The sequence below is a fragment of the Neovison vison genome, chromosome 10, assembly GCF_020171115.1.
Source record: "Neovison vison isolate M4711 chromosome 10, ASM_NN_V1, whole genome shotgun sequence".
In the NCBI taxonomy this organism is placed as follows: domain Eukaryota; kingdom Metazoa; phylum Chordata; class Mammalia; order Carnivora; family Mustelidae; genus Neogale; species Neogale vison.
This window is the reverse complement of record NC_058100.1, coordinates 42,252,974-42,275,142: the sequence shown is the minus strand read 5'-3', so window position 1 is coordinate 42,275,142 and position 22,169 is coordinate 42,252,974. Positions and strand designations below refer to the sequence as shown.

Sequence of the window (22,169 nt, the reverse complement as noted above, 5' to 3'; positions counted from 1 at the left end):
GTCACTTTATTGAATAAAGAAAAATAAATTTGTATGAACTACAAACTTTCATCTTTAACTCCAAATTTAAAATAAATAAATAAATAAACAGGGTATGGAGAGATCAACTATATCTCTAAGCAGCCAAAGAAGCAGAAGATGAGAAGACACCCCCCTTCGTTCTCTTAAGCCTCACGCGGAGACTGCTGGCATAGGTAAGCTGGTGCTACACTACACAGTCCCAGCCTTAGACGTGCTGGAATAATCCAGTCCCACATGTTCCTGATGGAAAATAACCAGAGATGGTCTTTTTCCCATGGGTGCCCTATGATTCAGGGGGAAAAAGTCTATAACTTCAAACTTTAACTGCCAAACAATATACCAAATGAGAACTACTCTGCAAAAAGAGGAAAAGAAAAAGAAAGAGAAAATACTCTGAATTAGTTTGTAACCAAAGTGATACAATGAAAGCTAGATGTCTTATTCAACACTGATATAAAATGTCTATCAATATATGTTAACACCGATTATTCACTTACTAAGTGAGTTGGAAAGAGCCTGTAAAGAATTTAAAACTGTACCAGCGCCTCGTGCTCTCTCTCTCTCAAAACAAAGAACAAGTTACGAGATCAAGCCCTGTATCAGGCTCCATGCTGAGAGCGGAGTCTGCTTGAGATTCTCTCCCTCTTCCTCTGCCCTTCCCCTTGCTCTCTCTCTCTCAAATAAAAAGTAAAATAAAATAACAACTATATCAGCACAAAAACTCGCAGATGGGAGATCAAAGCCACAGTGATGACAGAAGGAAATTTTTAGGGCTGATACTGGTAGAAAATGGTCTGATTTATAAAGGAAGAAGACTTTATATACTTAAAATACCTTGTGTGAAAACATGTACAAATAACTTCAATTTCAGTGTGTTTATTTTGGCAAATTACTGGGAATCACCATAAAGAAGCGGCTGAATACATCATGCACACCCAAGTGGGGGGGACACTGGAAAGCTGTCATGTGTGTCACACGACACACGGCTGGATCTCCACATGCTGGAGAAGTGGCTCCAGCATATATCAAGAGACGTGAAGCAAGATGCAGGACAGTATGGCATAGGGACGAGAAGACAGCGTATTTTTAGGTAAAGAATAGTATGCAAAATAATTTTTAAAAATACCTTGCGGTATCTTCTTCATTGGGCCTCTTTTGGTTCTTGGGCTTCTTTTTCCGGGTGCTTTTTTGTCCTTTCCCACGAGGGCCTGCCCATCCCTGGGGCTTTCCCCAGGAGCGTTCTCCGAGCTCTCGAACGCAGCCACCTCATTGCTGGCGGGGCAGTTGTCATTATTGTTGAGACTGTCCTGGGCGAGCACGTCAGGTCTGCCCATGGCGCTGGCAGCACTGCTCAGACGCTCCTGCCCGTCCCCATCCAGTTGATTTTCATTTTCATCCGATGCAGAAGGCAAGCGTGTCACTATACTTCCCCTGCCGTCACCGGGATGACACCCATCTTGTGACTCTATCTGCAGATTATCTGTAGGAGTTCCGCTGTCATCCATCAGAGCATCTTCTGTGGGACCATTTACATTTCAGTCAAGTCCTTCCATGTCTACAAAGACAGAAAGATAAAAGCTACTTCATCTCTGGATCCTCGGTGATGTTTAGATCCTGTTCTCTTGGGTTGTCTTACTGTAATTAGGGGGAGGACGGAAATGACTGGCGCTCATTCCTTCTACTTCTTCCCCACTCACAAGCCCACCCAACCTCACCGGGGTCTGGCTTGAATACAACGGTGCCCACCCCTGGCTGTGTGTTTATTACCCGGAGAGCCTGTCCAGCACAGAGCCCTGCTACCATGGAACCATGGCCTTAATGAAAGAAATTACTCATTAATCAGGCTACCTGGTAAAATCAACCACTCTTTTTATCGCTGGACACTTACCAGACAAATGAAAGTTGTGTAAGTCCTTTGGCTGAACAGGAGCAATATTTGCAAACAAACACATTTACTGACATTTTAAAAATAAATGGAAAGATGGTGCCTGGGTGGCTCAGCTGGTTAAGCAACCCCCTTCAGCTCAGGTCATGATCCTGGAGTCTTGGGATCAAGTCCCGCATCGGGCTCCCAGCTCCATGGGGAATCTGCTTCTCCCTCTAACTTTCTCCCCTCTCATGCTCTCTCTTTCATTCTCTCTCTCTCTCTCTCAAATAAATAAATAAAATCTTTAAAAGAAATAAATGGAAAGAAGGTATGTAGAAAATTCAGGTAGTAAATGGTAATATTCTATTCTCATTATATCATTTACTTCCTAAAAATAAACCCTGGAAAGTACCTTAGAATTGTCAGCAAATTCTTTTTATAAAATTAAAAAAAAAAAAAAAAGAGGGCCATGATTAACTCTATAGACTAGTTTAGACTTGGAAAATCGAAATCTGCTCCAAGGATCCTTCTAACATAGTAAACATAGAGAAAATAGATTCTAAGCATTTTATCAGACATGTTTTGTCCCCTCTTATCATCCAAAAGTATATTACATTTTAAGGGAAATGATGTCAGCAAGATCTTGAAATTTTCTGCTTGCCAATTATAATTTGGGGTTTGAATAAAACATAGTATTTCAGTAATCTGAGAAAAATTTTAGTGACTTTCTAAATTCTTCAAATTAATAGAAACGCTTATTTGGAGTTTAGAAACATGTAAATAAAGTATAATTCTTTTAAAACATGAAAACGAAGTACAAAATAAAACATTAGCTCTGCACTGGTTGTATCATATGTTTTTAACGTATTTTACAACTGGAATGTTTTATTTGATTCAGACCTAAATGTACTGGTTGGCAGCCTGGGTGGCTCAGTCATTCAAGCATCTGCCTTCAGCTCAGGTCATGATACCAGGGTCCTAGGATCTAGCCTCACATCAGACTCCCTGCTTGGCAGGAAGCCTGCTTCTCCCTTTTCCCCCTCCCACTCCCTGTGCTTATGTTCCCTGTCTTGCTGTGTCTCTCCCTGTCAAATAAATAAATAAAATCTTAAAAAAAAAAAAAGTACTGGTTGGCAAACATAAAAATATCTAAATTTGGATGGTATCAATTTCCTTTTACCACATATAGATATTAACTTGGGTTTAGCCCTAATATAAAATCTAAGTAGAACATAATTTTTAATTTAAAAAGTTATTATTTTAATGAAGGGTTTTTGAGATTACTATCATGAGAGAAGCCAAGTTCACGTGACTTATAAAATGTATGTGGCTAAAATAGACAAAGATCAATAGAACAGGATAGGGAGCCCAGAAACAAACCCACAGTGATATGGTCAATTGATCTATGACAAAGGAGGCAAGAATATACAGTGTGGAGAAGGCAACCTCTTCAATAAACGGTGGGGAAAACCAGTCACATATTAAAGAAACTACATTTTAAGGGAAATACTAATACCACTTTCTCATATCAAATATACAGAAAAATAAACTCTAAGTGGATTAAAAAGACCTCAATGTGAGACCTTAAAGCATAAAACTCCTAGAAGAAAACATCACAAGTGTATTCTTGGACACTGGCCTTAGCATCACCTTTCTAGATATATCTCCATAGATGAGGGAAACAAAAGCAAAATAAACTGTTGAGTCCACATCAAAATAAAAAGCTTTTGCAAGTGAAGGAAACCAACTAAATAACATGGCAACCTACAGAACAGGAGAGGGTATCAGCAGATGCTATACCCAATAAGGGATTAGTATCCAAAATATACAGAGAACTTACACAACTCAAGACCAAAACCCCCAAAAATCTGATTTAAAAATGGGCAGAGTACCCGAATAGACATTCTGCCAAAAACAAACAAAACAAAAAATTAAAATCACACAGATGGCCAACAAAACATGAAAGGATGCTCAATCTCACTCATCATCAGGGGATGCAAATCAAAACCACAATGAGATATCACTTCACACCAGTCAGAATGTCTAGGATTAGAGAGACAAGAAATAACAAGTGTTAGCAAGAATGTGGAGGAAAGGGGAGCCCTTGTGCATTGCTGGTGGGGACGCAAACTGGTACAGCCACTCTGGAAAACAGTATGGAGTTTCCTCAAAAAATTAAAAACAGAAATACCAGATGATCTAGTAATTCCACTGCTAAGTATTTACCTAAGAAAACAAAAACAATAACTTGAAAAGATAAATACACTGCCAATATCACAGCATTGTTTACAGTAGCCAAGTATGGAAGCAGCCTAAGAATCCACTGACCGATAAATGGATAAAGAGCATGTAGTAATATAAACATGTAATAATACTTAGCCACTAGGGACGCCTGGGTGGCGCAGTTGGTTGGACGACTGCCTTCGGCTCAGGGCGTGATCCTGGAGTCCCGGGATCGAGTCCCACATCAGGCTCCCAGCTCCATGGGGAGTCTGCTTCGCTCTCTGACCTTCTCCTCGCTCATGCTCTCTCTCACTGTTTCTCTCTCAAAAATAAATAAATAAAATCTTTAAAAAAAAAAATAATACTTAGCCACTAAAAAGAATGAAATCTTCCATTAGGGACAACATGGGTGGACAGAGTATCATGCTAAGTAAAATGAGTCAGATAGAGAAAGATCAATATATGATTTGACTTATACGTGGAGTCTAAAAACCAAACCAACCAACCAATCAGCAAAAACAAAAAACCAGAATCATAAATACGGAGAATAAATTGTTGGTTGCTGGAAGGGAGGGGCTGTGGGTAGGGGCGAAAATGGTGCAGGTGATTAAGAGGTGCAAACTTTCAGTTTAAATGACTGACAGGGATGAAAAGTGCAGCATACGGAATATAGTGAATAATACTGTAATAACCTTGTGGTGACAGATGGTAATTACAGTCCAGCAATAACAAATAGAACTGTAGACCATTACATTGTATACATGAAGCTAATGTAACATTTTATGTCAACTATACTTCAATAAATCAATAACCAAGTAAACAAATAAAGTGCATATAGCTAATATGGTGGAAACTACACAAATGTCCACTAACAGATGAGTAGATAAACAAAATGCAGTATATTCATACCAGGGAAGTTCTGGAAGTTCAGGAAGGAAGTTCTGATACATGCAAAAAATATGGAAGTAGCTTGGCAGCATTATAGGTAGTGAAATTAGCCTGACACAAGAGGATGAAAACAGTATGATTCCACTTGCACAAAATTTCTACAATGGGCAGATTCATGGAGACAGAAAACAGACCGAAGGGGCAGAGGGCAGGAGATAAAAGGAAGTTCCTGTGTAATGGTTGCATTGTTTTTTTGCTCAGGGTGATTGAAAAGGTTTGGAAATGCAGTGGTGATGGGTACACAGCAGCACTGGTGTCAATAATACCACCGCATCATACAGTGAAAAACAATTAAAATGGCATATGGTATGTATTCTTGATCACAGCAGTGAAAAGAAATTCATGTGGCTATGCAGGGAAAAAGTCAGTCCTTAAAACTAGGAGCAGCCTCAGCTGACTTTTATAAACAATCAAGTTATATTCTTTTATTTTTTAACATTTTATTTATTTATTTGAGAGTGTGTGTGCGCATGTGCATGGGCACATGGGCAGAGGGAGACAGAGAAGGGAGAGGGAGAAGAAGAAGCAGGCTCCCCGCTGAGCAGGGAGCCTGATGTGGGGCTCCATCCTAGGACCTTGGGATCATAACCTGAGCTGAAGGCAGACACTTAACCCACTGAGCCACCCAGGCGTCCCTATTCAGGTTATATGCTGACATGCATCTGAAAGTACGAAGTGTACCTGAGAGCTACACGGGTCACATGCCAAGGAGGAAGTGGGAGGCAGAGAGCCCCAAACAATTACACTTCTCTCCTGCTGAATCTCCATCACGCAGTAGCAACTATGACAGGAACTTCACATTCTCATATCAAACCCTCCAAGCAAGCCCTACATGGGAAGTACGCACACTGTGTTTCAGATGGAGAATCTCAGGCTTGGAGAGGCAAAAATAACTTGTTTAGGTTCATCTTTCTGGGAGGAAATGGAATTGGATCTGAAACCAGGTCCCCTCTCCTTTGACTCCTGGGCAGCACAGGATAGAGACTGAGAACCCAGGCTAACCCAGGCTCGGATTCTGGCACTGTCATCTAACAAACGGTGTGTGCAACCTTAGGGCAAGCTGCCTACATCGCCAAGCTTCTGTTTTCTCATCTGTAAGTGGAGAATTAATGCATCCACCTCAAAAAGTCATTTGTGAGGCTCAGACAACATGGCAGGAAATGCACTTGGGAGAGTGTTTGGCCTATACTGAATGCTCGGTGAAAGTCAGCCACCACTGCTTCCCAAGAAATTTCACTGGTTGGTATTAAGCACCAATAGGTTTTTTTCGAGTGGGTCCAGAGCTTTACTGCAGTCTCAGAAACAGAGCATTTCCAGATTTCCCAGAAATGTTAGGTTCCTGATAATAAACTAGTGTTAACCAGCATCGTTTGAAAATGCTGAAATTTAATTTATAATGGGGGATATTTCATTTGGTTACTAGAATGCTTAAGCATCTGTTCTGGACATCCTGTTTCAGATGATTAAGATATCTCGAAATTAGTAATTAAGGCTTCCTGGTGAGTATAAAATTACAAATCACATTTCACAGCTTTGTTGAGGCTCTGTTTCAGACCAAAGCTCTTAGTGAATTTTCATAATTACCCTAGGTAGATAGGTAAGTTTTAGTCCCATCATACTAACGAAGAAACCAAGTTTCCTATCTCATGAAGAGTCATTCAGCTAGACCCGGGCATAATGTCCTGCTTATCAGCATTCTGTACCACCACTGTCCTTCCCCAACACTGCTCTGTACTGTGTATTTTTGCACATGTGTCCTATGATATTTAAGCCACTTGAATGCCCATAACCCAGCCACAGAGGATTTTTATTCTTTGCCACATCTAGCCCCGGGCCTTGTACTTAAGAGCTACAAAGACCGCAAAGCCCTGACTCTGGCATATTTTGGCTTTTTTAAAAGCACGGTAGTGAGTGCTGTTCAAGTTTCCAGCCTCTCATGTGAAAACAGCATTCCAAATATGTACACTGTGCAGAAGTTATTTGACAAGTTGACTCTGTACAGCTGAGAACTTCAAGCAAACACATCTAAGTCAGGCTTAGACAAAAACTTGAAAAATAACAAAGCCCTGGAAGAAGTTTTAAATAAACCAATAATTTAGAGTAACAGACTAACAAAAAGAAATCTAGACTTTGTCAAAAACATTCTCCTTCCCAGGTAAAATTAGAATTCATCTTTTGAAACATCTTAATGGATAACTGCTGAGATTAAACATCAGCTGTCACTCAAACAAAAAACTTAATCCATAGGTATTACTCAATTATTTTATTAAAATCCTTTAAGGAGGGGCGCCTGGGTAGCTCAGCTGGTTAAGCATCAGACTCTTTTTTTTTTTTTAGATTTTATTTATTTCTTTGACTGACAGAGATCACAAGTAGGTGGAGAGGCAGGCGGGGGTGGGGGAGAAAAGGCTCCCTGCTGAGCAGAGAGCCCAATGTGGGGCTCAAACCCAGGACTCTGAGATCATGACTGGAGCCAAAACCAGAGGCCCGACCCCCTAAGCCACCCAGGCACCCCAGCATCAGACTCGTGATTTCGGCTCCGGTCTTGATCTCAGGGTCCTGGGATCAAGCACCACGTCAGGCTTCTGGGTGTGCAGCCTGCTTAAGATTCTCTCTCCCTTTTCCTCTACCCCTTGTCCCAGCTCAAATTTAAAAAAAAAAAAATCCTCTAAGGATTTTTAAAATCCTTTAAGGAGATTCTGAGTGACATTTTTTAATAATCTATACAAATTAAGCTAAATACATACTTCCACTTAAAAAAAAATTATCTCTACACCTAATGTGGGTTTTGAACCCACCACCCTAAGATCAAGAGTCTCACATTGCACTGACTCGGCCAGCCAGCCTTTCCCATACTTCCACTTTTGAAAGAGCCAAGATTGTTAAGAATTAAGATATAACATAAAGGGGTGCCTGGGTGGCTCAGTGGGTTAAGCCGCTGCCTTCGGCTCAGGTCATGATCTCAGGGTCCTGGGATCGAGTCCCGCATCGGGCTCTCTGCTCAGCAGGGAGCCTGCTTCCTCCTCTTTCTCTGCCTGCCTCTTTGCCTACTTGTGATCTCTCTGTCAAATAAATAAATAAAATCTTTTAAAAAAAAAAAAGATACAACATCAAGTTGAAATTCAATGACTTCAGAGTTAAACTAAAATTTAAAGGAAGACATTTACCAAACCAGTAAGGTATTCTATGAATCCCAAATTCAAATTTGGCTACTCCTGGTCAGCTCAGGATTGAGGACGAAAGTCATACCCATATGTTGTGCTCATTATGGGTATTACATATCTCACTTCACATTTTACCATTTTACTCGTTACACATTTGAAAACACTTCTATCTCATTGCTAAATCCAAGATTTTCCATGGTTAATGCTTTGTTTAGACATGTGTACCTGTCGGCAATGTTCAGTATATCAGCAATCACACGTATGCCTCAGAGGAATGATGCTCAAAACTTTTGCAACCCAGAATAAGAAATTCATTTTTCATTGAGATCCTGTACACACAAAATATGTATATGTAACTGAAACATGGATTTTTATTTATACAGAGAGAGCAGTGTTCAAATAGAAGAAATTAACTGAAATCATGTGACTCTTAAGACCAAAACAACCCTGGGGCAGCTAAGCTGACTAACAAAAGCATAATTTGTTTCATCTTCCCCAGTCCTCCCTTCCTTAATGGGGCTCATTTCAACACAGCTGACACATCTATGGGGCCTTTGAGTTCAAAACCTATTACATACATGGAGGGACAACTGGGTAGCTCAAGGTTAAGCTTCTGCCTTGGGTCATGATCCCAAGGTTCTGGGATCAAGTCCCTCATCGGGCTCCCTGCTCAGGGAGGGAATCTGCTTCTCCCTGTGCTCCTCCCTGTCGCTCCCCACACCCACTTGTGCTCATGTTCATGCCCTCTCTCTCTCTCTCAAATAAATAAAATATTTCTAAAACCCCAAACCCATTACGTATATGGAAATGACAGGTCAAGAGCCTCACTGTGGGTACAGCCAAGCAGTGAGACAGTCACCACACTCCTCTTTGCCCTCCTTCTTGGACATATACAAGTCTTACTTGAAAAAAAAATAGAAGCAAATCTCTAAACAGTATTAGCTCTCTCTGCCTGCCTCTCTACCTACTTGTGATCTCTGTCAAATAAATAAATAAAATCTTTTAAAAAAATAAAATAAATAAAAGTAAAATCTTTAATATATATATATTTTACACATAAAACTACACATTTTGTTCTAAGAAGATAATTCGTCCTAATATAGTGGCAAGAGCAAAGAGTTCATTACAATCTTCCCTTAAGAGGCCTGACCAAATAGCATTATCTGAATAAAAATGCTAATTATTAACAGTAATCAACAGTTATTGAATATTCACTAAGTTTCAGGAAGTATATCAGTCAAATATGTATATATTATATATAATTTAATCCTCACACAGATCCTTCAAAGTACTTCTATAATTATATCCATATTATAGAGACGAAAACAGCAACAGAAAGATTAAATAAATAGGTCAAGGTCATATAGCTAGCATGTGGCAAAGTCAGGATTCAAACTCAAAGGTCCTGACTCCAGAGCCCATACCCTTAATTACTATCATCATTTTTATATCAATTTTAAAAATCAACTATTCTCAGAAATATATTTTTGTAAACAACAAATTGCTTTGGAGAGAGCAATACAAACAAGCTCTAGTATCTTGAAATGTTTCTAAGATATATAAAGTTTAGAAAATAGGTTCAGACAAAATAAAATAAAACCCACCAGTAAGACTACTTACTTGCTGTCTTCCTTAAATACGACGAATTCTTTTCTTTAGGGTTATACGTTTCCCTCTGTCAATCCCTGTTAGAGATCACCATGGAGAATCTGACACGTACCCCTGTACATAATGAATAATTTCTACAAGGCAGGTGACAGTTACCCGCTAAGCCAGCATCACAGCTGAAGAAGAAATAAAGGACAAGTCTCCAAACTTTGAAAGTGCACCCCTGACGAGAAGAGAAATGCCACACGTTTGCCCGTGGTGTATGGGCTTGTTTTTAACCTACACGGACATATCCTGGGCTAATCTGTATGTATATATCCACTCGGAAATACACACGGAAATAAACACGCAGAAAGGACTGTGGAGTTCTGCCTCTGGCAAGGGCAGACGAGCTCACTTCAGACAAACCGCCCTGCTGATAACAACCAGGAGCGCTGGCAGGAAGTTTCAATCCCGAGGCCAAAAGAGTGGAGCTGAGCTTTTAACAGACTTACAGACCTGGAGGAAAAACTCAAGTTCAAGGGCTTGCCAAGGAAACGGGAGCCTCCGGCTTTCAACTGGGACCTAAAGGGGCTCCTTGCTAGAAGAAAAGGTGAGGCTGAGATGGAGCAGCCTTCACGGGGACGAGAGCCCAACAGAGCGTCGTGGTTTCGGCGTGAATCGAGCTGACCTGCCCCAACATGGCTGCCCGCCAGCAGCATTAGTTAAGTTCCCTCTGGAAGACGGAATCCAACAAAGGCTCAAATGACCTCCACACATTTTCAACCATAAGGCTCAGGGTATAACCTAAAATAACCAGGCATATAAGAGATCAATATTTGACCAAAAAATGGGGAAAAAGGAGTTAACAGAAAAAGAGTCATAAGAGACCCAGGCATTGGGAGTTAATGTACAGGATCTTTAAGTATCATGAAAATGTTGAAGGACTTAAATGGGAAAGAGAGAAAATTTCAGAAGAGAATTAGAATTGGTAATATAGTAGCAAAAGCAAATAGTTTAGTTTGCTAAAAAGCAAGTTAATCACAAAAAATCACTAGATTGGGGGCACCTGGGTGGCTCAGTGGTTTAAGCCTCTGCCTTCGGCTCGGGTCATGATCTCAGGGTCCTGGGATCGAGCCCCACATTGGGCTCTCTGCTCAGCGGGGAACCTGCTTCCCCCTCTCTCTCTGCCTGCCTCTCTGCCTACTTGTGATCTCTATCAAATAAATAAAAAAAAATGTTTAAAAAAAATCACTAGATTTGGGCACCTGGGTGGCTCAGTGGGTTAAGCCGCTGCCTTCGGCTCAGGTCATGATCTCAGAGTCCTGGGATCGAGTCCCACATCGGGCTCTCTGCTCAGCAGAGAGCCTGCTTCCTCCTCTCTTTCTCTCTCTCTCTTTGCCTGCCTCTCTGCCTACTTGTGATCTCTCTCTGTCAAATAAATAAATAAAATCTTTAAAAAAAATCACTAGATTTGATTTTTTAAAAGTCAAATATTCTATTAGATACTAGATCAGATATTCTAGATCTTAAAGACACAGTAATGGAAATTATTCCAGGTATGTAACTCAAGGGCATTTTGAGCCTTTAATCTTTATTAATTTCTAAAAGACTTCAGAATGAAAAAAGAGATAAGTGTGTGACAACTTCTGAATTCATTCAAAAATGGTGTCTAATAACTTCTTAATCAATTCCAGAAAAATTTTATTTAAATGTGCTAAGGGGAAATAGAAAAAGAGTAACTTTGCCACCTTCTATTTCCAGTTGTTTAAATACAGTCACTGATATGCACGAGGCCTGGCTAGGCACACTGTACTATCACGAATAAAACTTTCGCTTTCAAATCAGCTTCTTGCCTTAAACTGATTTATGCATATTTCAGAATAGTTGACCAAATGTGAACTCATATCCTAAACTTCGAAATTATAAGTACATTAACACGCATATAAGATAACCAAATACTATCTTTTCCACAAGTGCACCAACTATGTATGTATCTGTGCCACCACCAAGCAACCTTGGAGGCAGAGGAGCTGACACGTCATCCAAAGGCCCAACTGCCCTGTTTGCTTGTTTCAAGTGTCCTCGATCTTTAGTAACTGTTATTTTTGAGTCCCAAGGTTTACTTTGCAGATCCTAAGACAACAGACAGAACCAGGGCTGAATTCAATGATAGCCATGGATAACATGGAATTACATTAAAAATATCTGCAGTTAACTTCTAACAAATGAATAAATGCTGTGCTTTACTTTGCAGGGAGAGACAGCAAGACAAAAAGAACCTGGCAAATATCTAGACTAAAACCGTTGCTCCAAATCCTTGAGCATTAGTTGGAAATCATTAAATCATTAAATGGATCAGTAGGGATCCATTGCAAAATTTGTAACTGGAGGAGGGACATGATCAGGTTTACATATGAGAGAAATCACTCGTGTTGATCTTACATAATATGAGCTTTCCTCTCCTTTAACAGGGTGAGACATGCGTGGCTGCTGACAGGACAGAAAGGGCCGCGGATGAGGGAGTGGTTAAGGAGAACAGGAGAGACCGCACAGACGAGGCGGGATGGCGTCCAGGGCACAGGGGGGGCGAGTGCCCTTACAGAGATGGGCCATGTTTCCCATTGTCATGGAAGAACAGTGGGGGTCGAGGGAGTGGTTTACACTGGAGTTAAGTGAGAGATATTTGTAGTCCATAATGGATCTGTCTCAGGGAAATAGGGAGTCAGGTATCTGCTGAAGGGGGAAACGCAGAAAAGTTTAAAACAGCCCCTCGAGGACCGTGGGGCTGCTGCTGCGAGCCCACTGAAATCCACTCCGCTACAAATCCAGTCCCCAGTTGGCTGCCTTCAAGTCATGGTGCAAGCAAGCCACAGAAGAGCAGCTAAAAGGATATTCTCTTAACCCAACCTTCTCCACAAGTGCAAAAGTATCAACAGAAATGCTGGCATGTTCTCGCAGTAACAGAAACACACACATTTCTTCAGTCTCTCTCAACACCAATTTTTTTTTTTTTAAGATTTTATTTATTTATTTATTTGACAGAGAGAAATCACAAGTAGATGGAGAAGCAGGCAGAGAGAGAGAGATGAGGAAGCAGGCTCCCTGCTGAGCAGAGAGCCCGATGTGGGACTCGATCCCAGGACCCTGAGATCATGACCTGAGCCGAAAGCAGCGGCTTAACCCACTGAGCCACCCAGGCGCCCTCAACATCAAGTTTTAAGAGTGATTCTTGTTTTTCTATTCCGTACCACTCTGCCATTGTTCTTCCTGCCTCTTTATATGGATAAGAAAATGCAGTGTAAAAAATCCTTGCCTCTGGCTGATTTCACTTAAAGCAAATGAATTCTTCAAATCCTGGCCTATACTGTGACTGTGCACAGACCAGCACCTCATCTCATCCCGTCCCTTAGAGCTCACAGATGGTATTCACTACAATTCCGTGTTTGGCACAGTTTAGAGACACCAGAGTTCTAAAATGCCACCTCTTTTGATGAAGTCAGTTTCAAATTTCATCTTATTTCTTTGCAATTTCAGACTTTTCTGACACAGATAGAAGAGGAAATTCTTGGAAGACAGTCAACATACTGATTTAGTGAATCAGCATACTTGAGTTCTCATACTAGCTCTTTTCCTAGGATTTAAAGTTTCCTCTAAGATTCCTCCAAACTTCAACAACTGATGATTCTAGTTATTAGTTCCCAAGTCCTCTTTTACTTGTTTTTTACTGCTTCAAGTCTAAAACAAATATCTCTTTCTGGGTCATTATTCTGTGAGCTACGATCACTAGTTAGTTACCTAAAAATTACAGCTCTGGGTAAACTCACACATTTTCTTCTGCCACCTTCATTGCCTATGTTTCCTTATCTTGAAAAACAGTGATGTAAGGTTGCCCTCTGAATGGGAATATGATACCCCTGTCCCACATCAGGAGAATACTGGTTCTGAACTGTTTACGCAACACACCTACTAATTCTTTATTTTTATACACAGTGCTCTCTGTACCCCAAAACACACATTTGGCTGCCTCTGACATTTTAGTAGGAGGACACAAAACAAAGCAAATAAATCTCCACATGGAGACTGAAGCTTGACCTCAGAAGTGGAGTGATTTAACTGAGCTAGCCTGATGTTAACGTAATAGTAATTGTCTCTATGAATAAGATACACTTACAAAAAAAAGATACACTTACTAGATACAGTGGGGAAAGACAGAGACAGATGAGATAGCATCAGGGAAGAGTTTATAACCTAAGGTTAGCACCCAAAATATAACAAGAACTCATACAACTCAATAGTAAAAATAAAATAAAATAAAACAAAACAAAAATAATCTGATTTTAAAATGGACAGAAGAAAGGCATCTGGGTAGCAAAGTCAGTTAAGCATCTGACTCTTGGTTTTGGCTCAGGTTATGATCTCAAGTTCCTTAGATCGAGCCCCTTCTCAGGCTCTGTGCTCAGCCCGGAGCCTGCTTGAGATTTTCTCTCTCCATCTGCCCCTCCCCCAGCTTAGTCTCAAATAAATAAATAAATAAAATCTTAAAAAAAACCACACAAAGATTTATGAATGGCCAACAGGTACATAAAAAGATGTGCAACATCAGTAGTCATCACGGAACCGCAAATCAAAACCACCAGTAGATATTATCTCATACCTGTTAGAATGGCCCTCGTCAAAAAGACAAAAGATAACAAATGCTGATGAGGATGCGGAGAAAGGGGGCCCTCCTGCACTCCTGGTGGGAATGCAAACTGGAGAGAAAACAGTACGGAGAATCCTCAAATAGTTAAAAACAAGGAGCCTGCTTCCCTTCCTCTCTCTGCCTGCCTCTCTGCTTACTTGTGATCTCTCTCTGTCAAATGAATAAGTAAAAATCTTAAAAAAAAAAAAAAAAAAACCAGAACTACCATATGACTTAGCAGTTCCTCATCTGGGGATATACCCAAAGGAAATGGAAAACACTAACTTGAAATACATCTGCACCTTCGTGTTCATAGCAGCAGTTTTTATAATGGCTAAGATATGGAAACAACCTAAGTGTTCATCTGTGGACGAACGGATAAAGAAACTATACACACACACACACACACACACACACACACACGTCACGTAATTCACCCTTAAAAACAAAAGGAAGAGGCGTCTGGGTCACTCAGTGGGTTAAGCCTCTGCCTTCGGCTCAGGTCATGATCTCAGGGTCCTGGGATCGAGCCCCGCATCAGGCTCTCTGCTCAGCAGGGAGCCTGCTTACCCATCTCTGCCTGCCTCTCTGCCTACTCGTGATCTCTCTCTCTCTGTCAAATAAATAAATAAAATCTTTTAAACAAATAAAAAAATGCATATCAAAGAACAGTTTGTCAAATAACACAACTAAAGGCCAAATTTATTAATATTACTTTGTGAAAGCATATAAGACATGTAAAACCATAAAACCTGTTGTACTCTTGAGAGTACAACAGAAAAAACAGTTCTTGAAACTGAGAAAATTGGTAAAAGGTAAAGTGCAATTTTATGAGCACTTTCCGAGGGAAATCCTAATACGGTCAGTTTTTAAGCACCATTATTAATTTTTTTGGAGAGGGGAGGGGGAAGAAGGAGAGAGGGAATCTTAAGCAGGCTCCACGCCCAGCATAGAGCCCTACGCAGGGCCCAATCTGAAGACACTGAGATCATGTCCTGAGCTGAAATCATGAGTCAGATGCTTAACAGACTGAGCCACCCAGGAGCCCCCATTATTTTTTATTTAGTCCTTCCATATCTCTGCCTTTTGGGCTCTTTCCACTTTATGTGTTTTTTTCCCCCTGAACAGGTTTTTCAGTAATTTACAATTCTACCACGTACAAAAATAGTATTTAAAATCTGTTTCATGATCTGCCCCAACAAAATCTAAAATGGATTTATTCATGTTATTCACACTATCTCTTGTTTGATAACAAATGTCTATCAAAACAAAATCATCATGATTCTAGATTATTTCTATTATTTTTTCCCCTATCCTATTTCTCTAGTCTGTCTTTTCCCTCACCATTATCTTTATTATTCTATTGGTGGGTAAGTTCAGAATTTTCTAACCTCAAAAAGGTTCGAGAAAAATACATTGTAAGATACTGAACTGTTATTTACACTATGACCCAAAACCTCAATCTCAGCATGAGATGCTAGGTATGGCTGACACTCTGTCTACAACTAATCTCTAAAGGGAAAAAAAGAAAACAAAACAAAAATCTATGTATTTACTATGGGCTATGAAGAAGAAAGGTATTTTGATATGGAAAGAGAATTCAACAAAAGAGAAAAGAACACGCCATATATACCATTGAATCTTGAACAACACGAACTGGAACTGCATGGGTCCAATTATATGTAGATTTTTTTGATAAATAAATACAGTATAGTACTGTAAATCTATTTTCTCTTCTTTACGATTTTCTTCATAACATTATCTTTTTCCTGGCATACTTTACTGTAAGAATACAGTACATAATATATATCACATATGAAATATGTTAATTAATTAAGTTATTGGTATGGCTTCCTATTAACAGTAGACTATTAGCAAAAGTTCTTGGGGGAATTAAAAGTTACATTCAAATTTTTTTGACTGTGCAGGGGTTGGCTCAAGGTATTTCACACTTAGTACCTTCAGTGGCTAATCTGTACCACTTAGCTAAATAATACTAACAGCTAATACTTATTAGGCCATTAGCATCCAATCAAAAACAGCATTTTTATTTTTTTAATATTTATTTATTTGAGAGAGGGCTTGAGCAGGAGGGGGAGGGGGAAAAGGAAGGAGAGAGAGAGAGAGAGAGAATCTCAAGCAGGTTCTGCTAAGCATGGAGCCTGATGTGAGGTTCGATATACTGACCCTGAGATCCTGATCTGAGCTGAAACCAAGAGTTTGACGCTTAACCCACTGAGCCACTCAGGCGCCTTAGGCTTTGTATTTTATATACTAAGCACTGTACTTTATCTATTAGCTCATTTAATCCTCAGAATTGCTCAAGAAGAACAGAAAAATCTCCCACTTTGCAGATGTAGAAATGGAAACAAAGAAGCTTAAGTAACTTGATCAAGGTCACAGAGCAAGTGATGGGGATTAAGGAACGCACTTGTGATGAGCACCGTGTACTGTATGAAGGTGCTGAATCACTGTATTATTCACTTGAAACTAATATAACGCTGTATGGTAACTAACTGGAATTTGAATTAAAAAATCTAAAAAATCATTCAACTATTACAATTCTAAAAAATTAAAGTAATTAAACTCATTACCAATAATTAAAGCGCTATTTTTATATGTGATCTTCAATAATTTAAATAAAGTCACAGTTATATTAATATAGGGGAAAAGAAGCCCAACAAACCCTCCATAATGATGGAGAGTAGAATAAATCTTGTGATCTTGCATTGGAATTAGTGGGATCACATGAACTCATTGTTTTCAAGATGAGATACAGAAATAAATACATATATATATATAAATAATATTGCCTAGTTTTGTGCACTGAAAAAATCTAGAACCAATGACTCAGTGCCATTGAATATACATAGCTCCCAGATCTGTTTTTTTGTTTTTTGTTTTTTTAAATTTTATTTAATTTTATTTATTTGACAGAGCGAGATCAACAAGCAAGCACAGAAACAGGCAGAGAGGGGGACGCAGGCTCACCGCTGAGCAGAGAGCCCAATGTGGGGCTCAATCCTAGGACCCTGAGATCATAACCTGAACCTAAGGCAGAGACTTAACCCACTTAGCCACCCAGGCACCCCCATATCTTGGTTTTAAAAACCATCCTCAAGGTGCCTGGGTGACTCAGTTGGTTAAGCATCTGCCTTCAGCTCAAGTCATGATCTCACAGTCCTGGGGCCAAGCCCTGCATAAGGCTCCATGCTCAGCAAGAAGCCTGATTTTCCCTCTCCCACTCCCCTTGCTTGTGTTCCCTCTCTTGCTGTCACTCTCTGTCAAATAAAATCTTTAAAAATAATAATAATTAAAAAAAATAAAGACCACCTCCACCAAAAGGAACCATTGATCCTTTAAGAAACAGCAGATTCCAAGACTGGGGAAAAAGGAAAGTACAAGCTAAACTTGGAATACTTTGTGGAGCCAGAAAGTCAGTAAATCCAGAAAGATGGGGAAGTGTCAAAAGGATGAAGGAAACATCCTTATGGGGCTCCCAACTGGCAAAATGCAGCACAATTTGAGCATCAAGATAATAGATTATAATCTATTATAAGTAAGACAGGAATCCAAGTGCTTATAGGTTTATATATATATAGATAAATACATAAGAACAGACAACTCTTTCTTCAGTAGAATACCAATTAATAAATGTAGAAAAGATAACAGTTATAAAAAAAATTGCTCCTTTCCAACCATCACAGTATAACTAATTCAGTCAAGAATCATTAATGGATGTCAAAATGAGTGGGTCCAAGTTTCATCTGACAAACTTCACCTTGAACAAGTGATTAAAGTTAAGATCACCAAAAATTCGACAATCTGATATGCTCCTGATTGGATTCATGAAAAAGGACATAATTCCATTTCTGTGGTGTTCTTGACAAAGATGCATAGCCTAAATCAATCATTTGGTGACATTCTTCAAAATAACTGCCCTGTCCTCAAAAATGTCAAGACCAATAAAGAAGAAAGACTGAGAATAGTCTACTTAAAAGAAGCTAAGAAAACACAGTAACTAGGGGCACCTGGGTGGCTTAGTGGGTGAAAGCCTCTGCCTTCGGCTTGGGTCATGATCCCAGGGTCCTGGGATCGAACCCCACATCGGGCTCTCTGCTCAGCGGGGAGCCTGCTTCCTCCTCTCTCTCTCTCTGCCTGCCTCTCTGCCTACTTGTGATCTCTGTCAAATAAATCAATTTAAAAATCTTAAAAAAAAAAAAAGAAAGAAAGAAAAGAAAACAGTAACTAAATGCAATGTGTGATGTGTGGAATTCTGGACTGGAAAAAAAAGCTATAAAAGGTATTATTAAGACAACTATCAAAATTTGAATACGGACTACAGAATAGGTAACAGTATGACATCAACACTGCATTTCCAGACTTTGATAACTATACCATGGTTATGTAAGAGAATGTCTTTATTCTTAGAAAATTTCCCTTCCAATATATTTATAACCAAAAGATATATCTGCATTGTACTCTGAAATGGTTCAGAAGAAAGTCTGTGGTAACAGAAACATAAACACATACATTTACTTATACACACAGAGTGCATAGAACACAATGATAAACGGGCAAACCTGAAACAATCAGTGAATCTGTGTGAAGGAAACGGGAGTTCTTTACACTATTCTTGCAACTGCTCTATAAGCTTGAAACCATCTTAAAACATTGTCCCCCAGTCCTTAAGCGACTGGCTTCGGCTCAGGTTATGACCCTGGGGTTGTGGGATTGAGTCCCACATTGGGCTTCCTGCTCACCAGGGAGCCTGCTACTCCCTCTCCCTCTCCCCTCCCCTGACTCATACTCTCTCTCTCTCTCTGACAAACAAATAAATAATAAAAATATTAAAAAAAAAAAAGGTTATCGCCCAAAACCTCTTCTTTCTCTAATTTTTTTTTTTTTAAAGATTTTATTTATTTATTTGACAGAGAGAAATCACAAGTAGATGGAGAGGCAGGCAGAGAGAGAGAGGAAGGGAAGCAGGCTCCCTGCTGAGAAGAGAGCCCGATGCGGGACTCGATCCCAGGACCCTGAGATCATGACCTGAGCTGAAGGCAGCGGCCTAACCCACTGAGCCACCCAGGCGTCCCGTTCTTTCTCTAATTTCTAATTTTTTTTCTCACTACCTTTAAAAAAGGATTCTTTTATTTTTCACATATTTTATTTCAGATCAGTTAGTGACAAAGTCTGATTCATCATGTCCAACATTAATAATGCATTTTGAACTGTATCTTACATCTTTTCCTAAAGCATGTAAGAATGAACTATCTTTTCTAAGAATACTCAATTTGTTGTTAATTGGCAGTATTTTGGAATAAATCATTTCTCAAGTGCACTCCCTGAACATAGCTATAGATAAATAACTCTAATTTTAAAAATTTTGATCTTCCCACACAACTCCTTTGTAAGTATATTCCACTCAGAAAATTCTATTTCCAGAAAAAACTTCAGAAAAGTATTAACACAGTACAGCCACCCTCACTATATAAAATCTTCCCTGAATTATTTCCATATATATAAAAAAAATCTTCACAGGATCTGGCAGAAATCTGGAAAAAGAAACTGAGTTTTAAAACAGTGTGTGTGGCACGTTCTGTGGGGGAGGTTATCATTAGGAAAAAAAGGTACAGACACACAGGATATTTGAGGAAAACGGGTGGTCTAGGGGAGCTTTCTAGAATCACCCTCTGATTCTGCATCTCGATGTTGGTCAAAGTTGTTTATAGTCATGATGGAGTATCTCTGCACAACCACATACTGGACAAGGACCCAGGACGGGACTCTGAAGGACTGTGATGGGAATATGGTATGGAGATACCGATGAAGATCTAGTCAGTGTGGTTGTTACCATATCTGTGGGCGGAATTGGTTGAGGAAGAAAAGCGTATAGTTACAAAGACCAAATAGGACAGAAATAGCACCTGGAAGCAAATTACTCAGGGAAGGAAGCATGAGGGATGTAACTGGGTGTTTTGAACTGAAAGTTTTTTTAATGCTATGAAGAAACCTTCAGAAAGACACCAATGTTCTCAAAATTAAATCCATATATAATGTGCTCAATTTTTAGAAAACAGCAATTCAGTTAGCACCAGTAGAAAAGGGACAAAAACAATAGCTCCTTTTGGTATGGAGTCAGTCAAATATTTAAAGGTCTATTATGTGCAAAGTACGTAACAGTTAACAGAATCCATTTAGGAAGATAGAGGAATATGTCTGAAAATTGGGCACTGGGGCCTCTTGCATTAGTCTTCACAAGTCAGAGAACACCTTGACCACTGCTCTTACTTTTCTCTCTGTCCTTTTAAACTAAGGTATGTAGAAAAAGCATGTTGGTAAATGTCAAAAGTCCTGTCTTCCTGATGGTGAAAAAATGTTCAGGGATTAATTTTAGTTTACTCAAAAACAGATTTCAATATTTTTTAAGAGTGATTTGAGAGGAGGGAGAAAGTGTGCACCCACGTGCCCCCACGCCTGGTGGGGGACAGAGGAAGGGAGAAACAGAATCCCAAGCAGACTCACACTGAGCACAAGGCCCCAAGGGGCCCCATCTGATGCAACCAAGACCACGACCAAAGTGGAAGTCGACTGGATACTTAACCAACTGCATCACCCAGGTGCCCACATATTTCAATATTTTTATGCATTCACTTCTTTTCTGATTAATATACTTTAAATGTTATAAAAGTCTTACTATTTACATGTCAAGAATGATATCCAGGGATGCCTGGGTGGCTCAGTTGGTTAAGCCACTGCCTTCAGCTCAGGTCATAATCCTGGAGTTCTGGGATCGAGTCCCACCTTGGGCTCCCAGCTCCTTGGGGAGTCTGCTTCTCCCTTCTCATGCTCTCTCTCCCTCTCTCAAATAAATAAATAAAATCTTAAAAAAAAAAAAAAGAATGAAATCCACATTTAAGCCTCAAAAGAAAATGGCCAGGGCCACCTGGGTGCCTCAGTGGGTTAAGCCTATGCCTTCGGCTCAGGTCATGATCTCGGAGTCCTAATATCGAGCCCCGCATTGGGCTCTCTGCTCAACAGGGAAGCCTGCTTCTTCCTCTCTCTCTGCCTGCCTCTCTGCCTACTTGCGATCTCTCTGTCAAAAAAGAAGATGAAGAAGAAGAAGGAGGAGAAGAAGGAGGAGAAGGAGGAGGAGGAGAAGAAGAAGGTCGTTTTTAAGATTTTATCTATCTATTTGAGAGAGCGCACACGAGCCGGTGGGGTAGGGATACAGTCAGAGGGAGAAACAGACTCTCCACCCAGCACGGACTCCAAAACAGGGCTGGATCTCACAACCCTGAGATCATGACCTCAACCAAAACCAAGAGTGGCAGCTCAACTGAGGGAACCACCTAGACACCCCTGACCGATTGGGTTTTTTTTTTATTTTCTTTTAAGATTTTATTTATTTATTTGACAGAGAGAGACAGAGAGAGATCAAAAGTAGGTGGAGAGGCAGGCAGAGGGTGGGGGGGAAGCAGGCCCCTTGCTGAGCAGAGAGCCCAATGTGGGGCTGGATCCCAGGACCCTGAGATCACAACCTGAGCTGAAGGCAGAGGCTTAACCTACTGAGCCACCCAGGCGCCCCAAAGTGGTTTTGTTTTGTTTTGTTTCATTTTGTTTTAATGCAAGGAAAGCATCACTAAACAGGCAACTGCTAATGTTAAATCTTAAT

General features: G+C 40.0%; 1 protein-coding gene across 3 annotated transcripts in view; it reads right to left on the bottom strand.

Annotated features, from left to right (window-relative positions):
• The window catches only part of CNST (consortin, connexin sorting protein), a 110,484-nt gene that overhangs the window by 64,061 nt on the left and 24,254 nt on the right, over nucleotides 1–22,169 (bottom strand). For 2 of the 3 annotated variants that reach the window (XM_044267080.1, XM_044267079.1), the window contains one exon: nucleotides 1,148–1,576. In XM_044267080.1, coding sequence (XP_044123015.1) covers nucleotides 1,148–1,526 — 379 coding nt within the window. In that variant the 5' untranslated portion in view covers nucleotides 1,527–1,576. Of the gene's footprint in view, nucleotides 1–1,147; nucleotides 1,577–1,909; nucleotides 1,928–22,169 lie in introns of those variants that run through there. The other variant, XM_044267081.1, reaches the window with a different exon arrangement.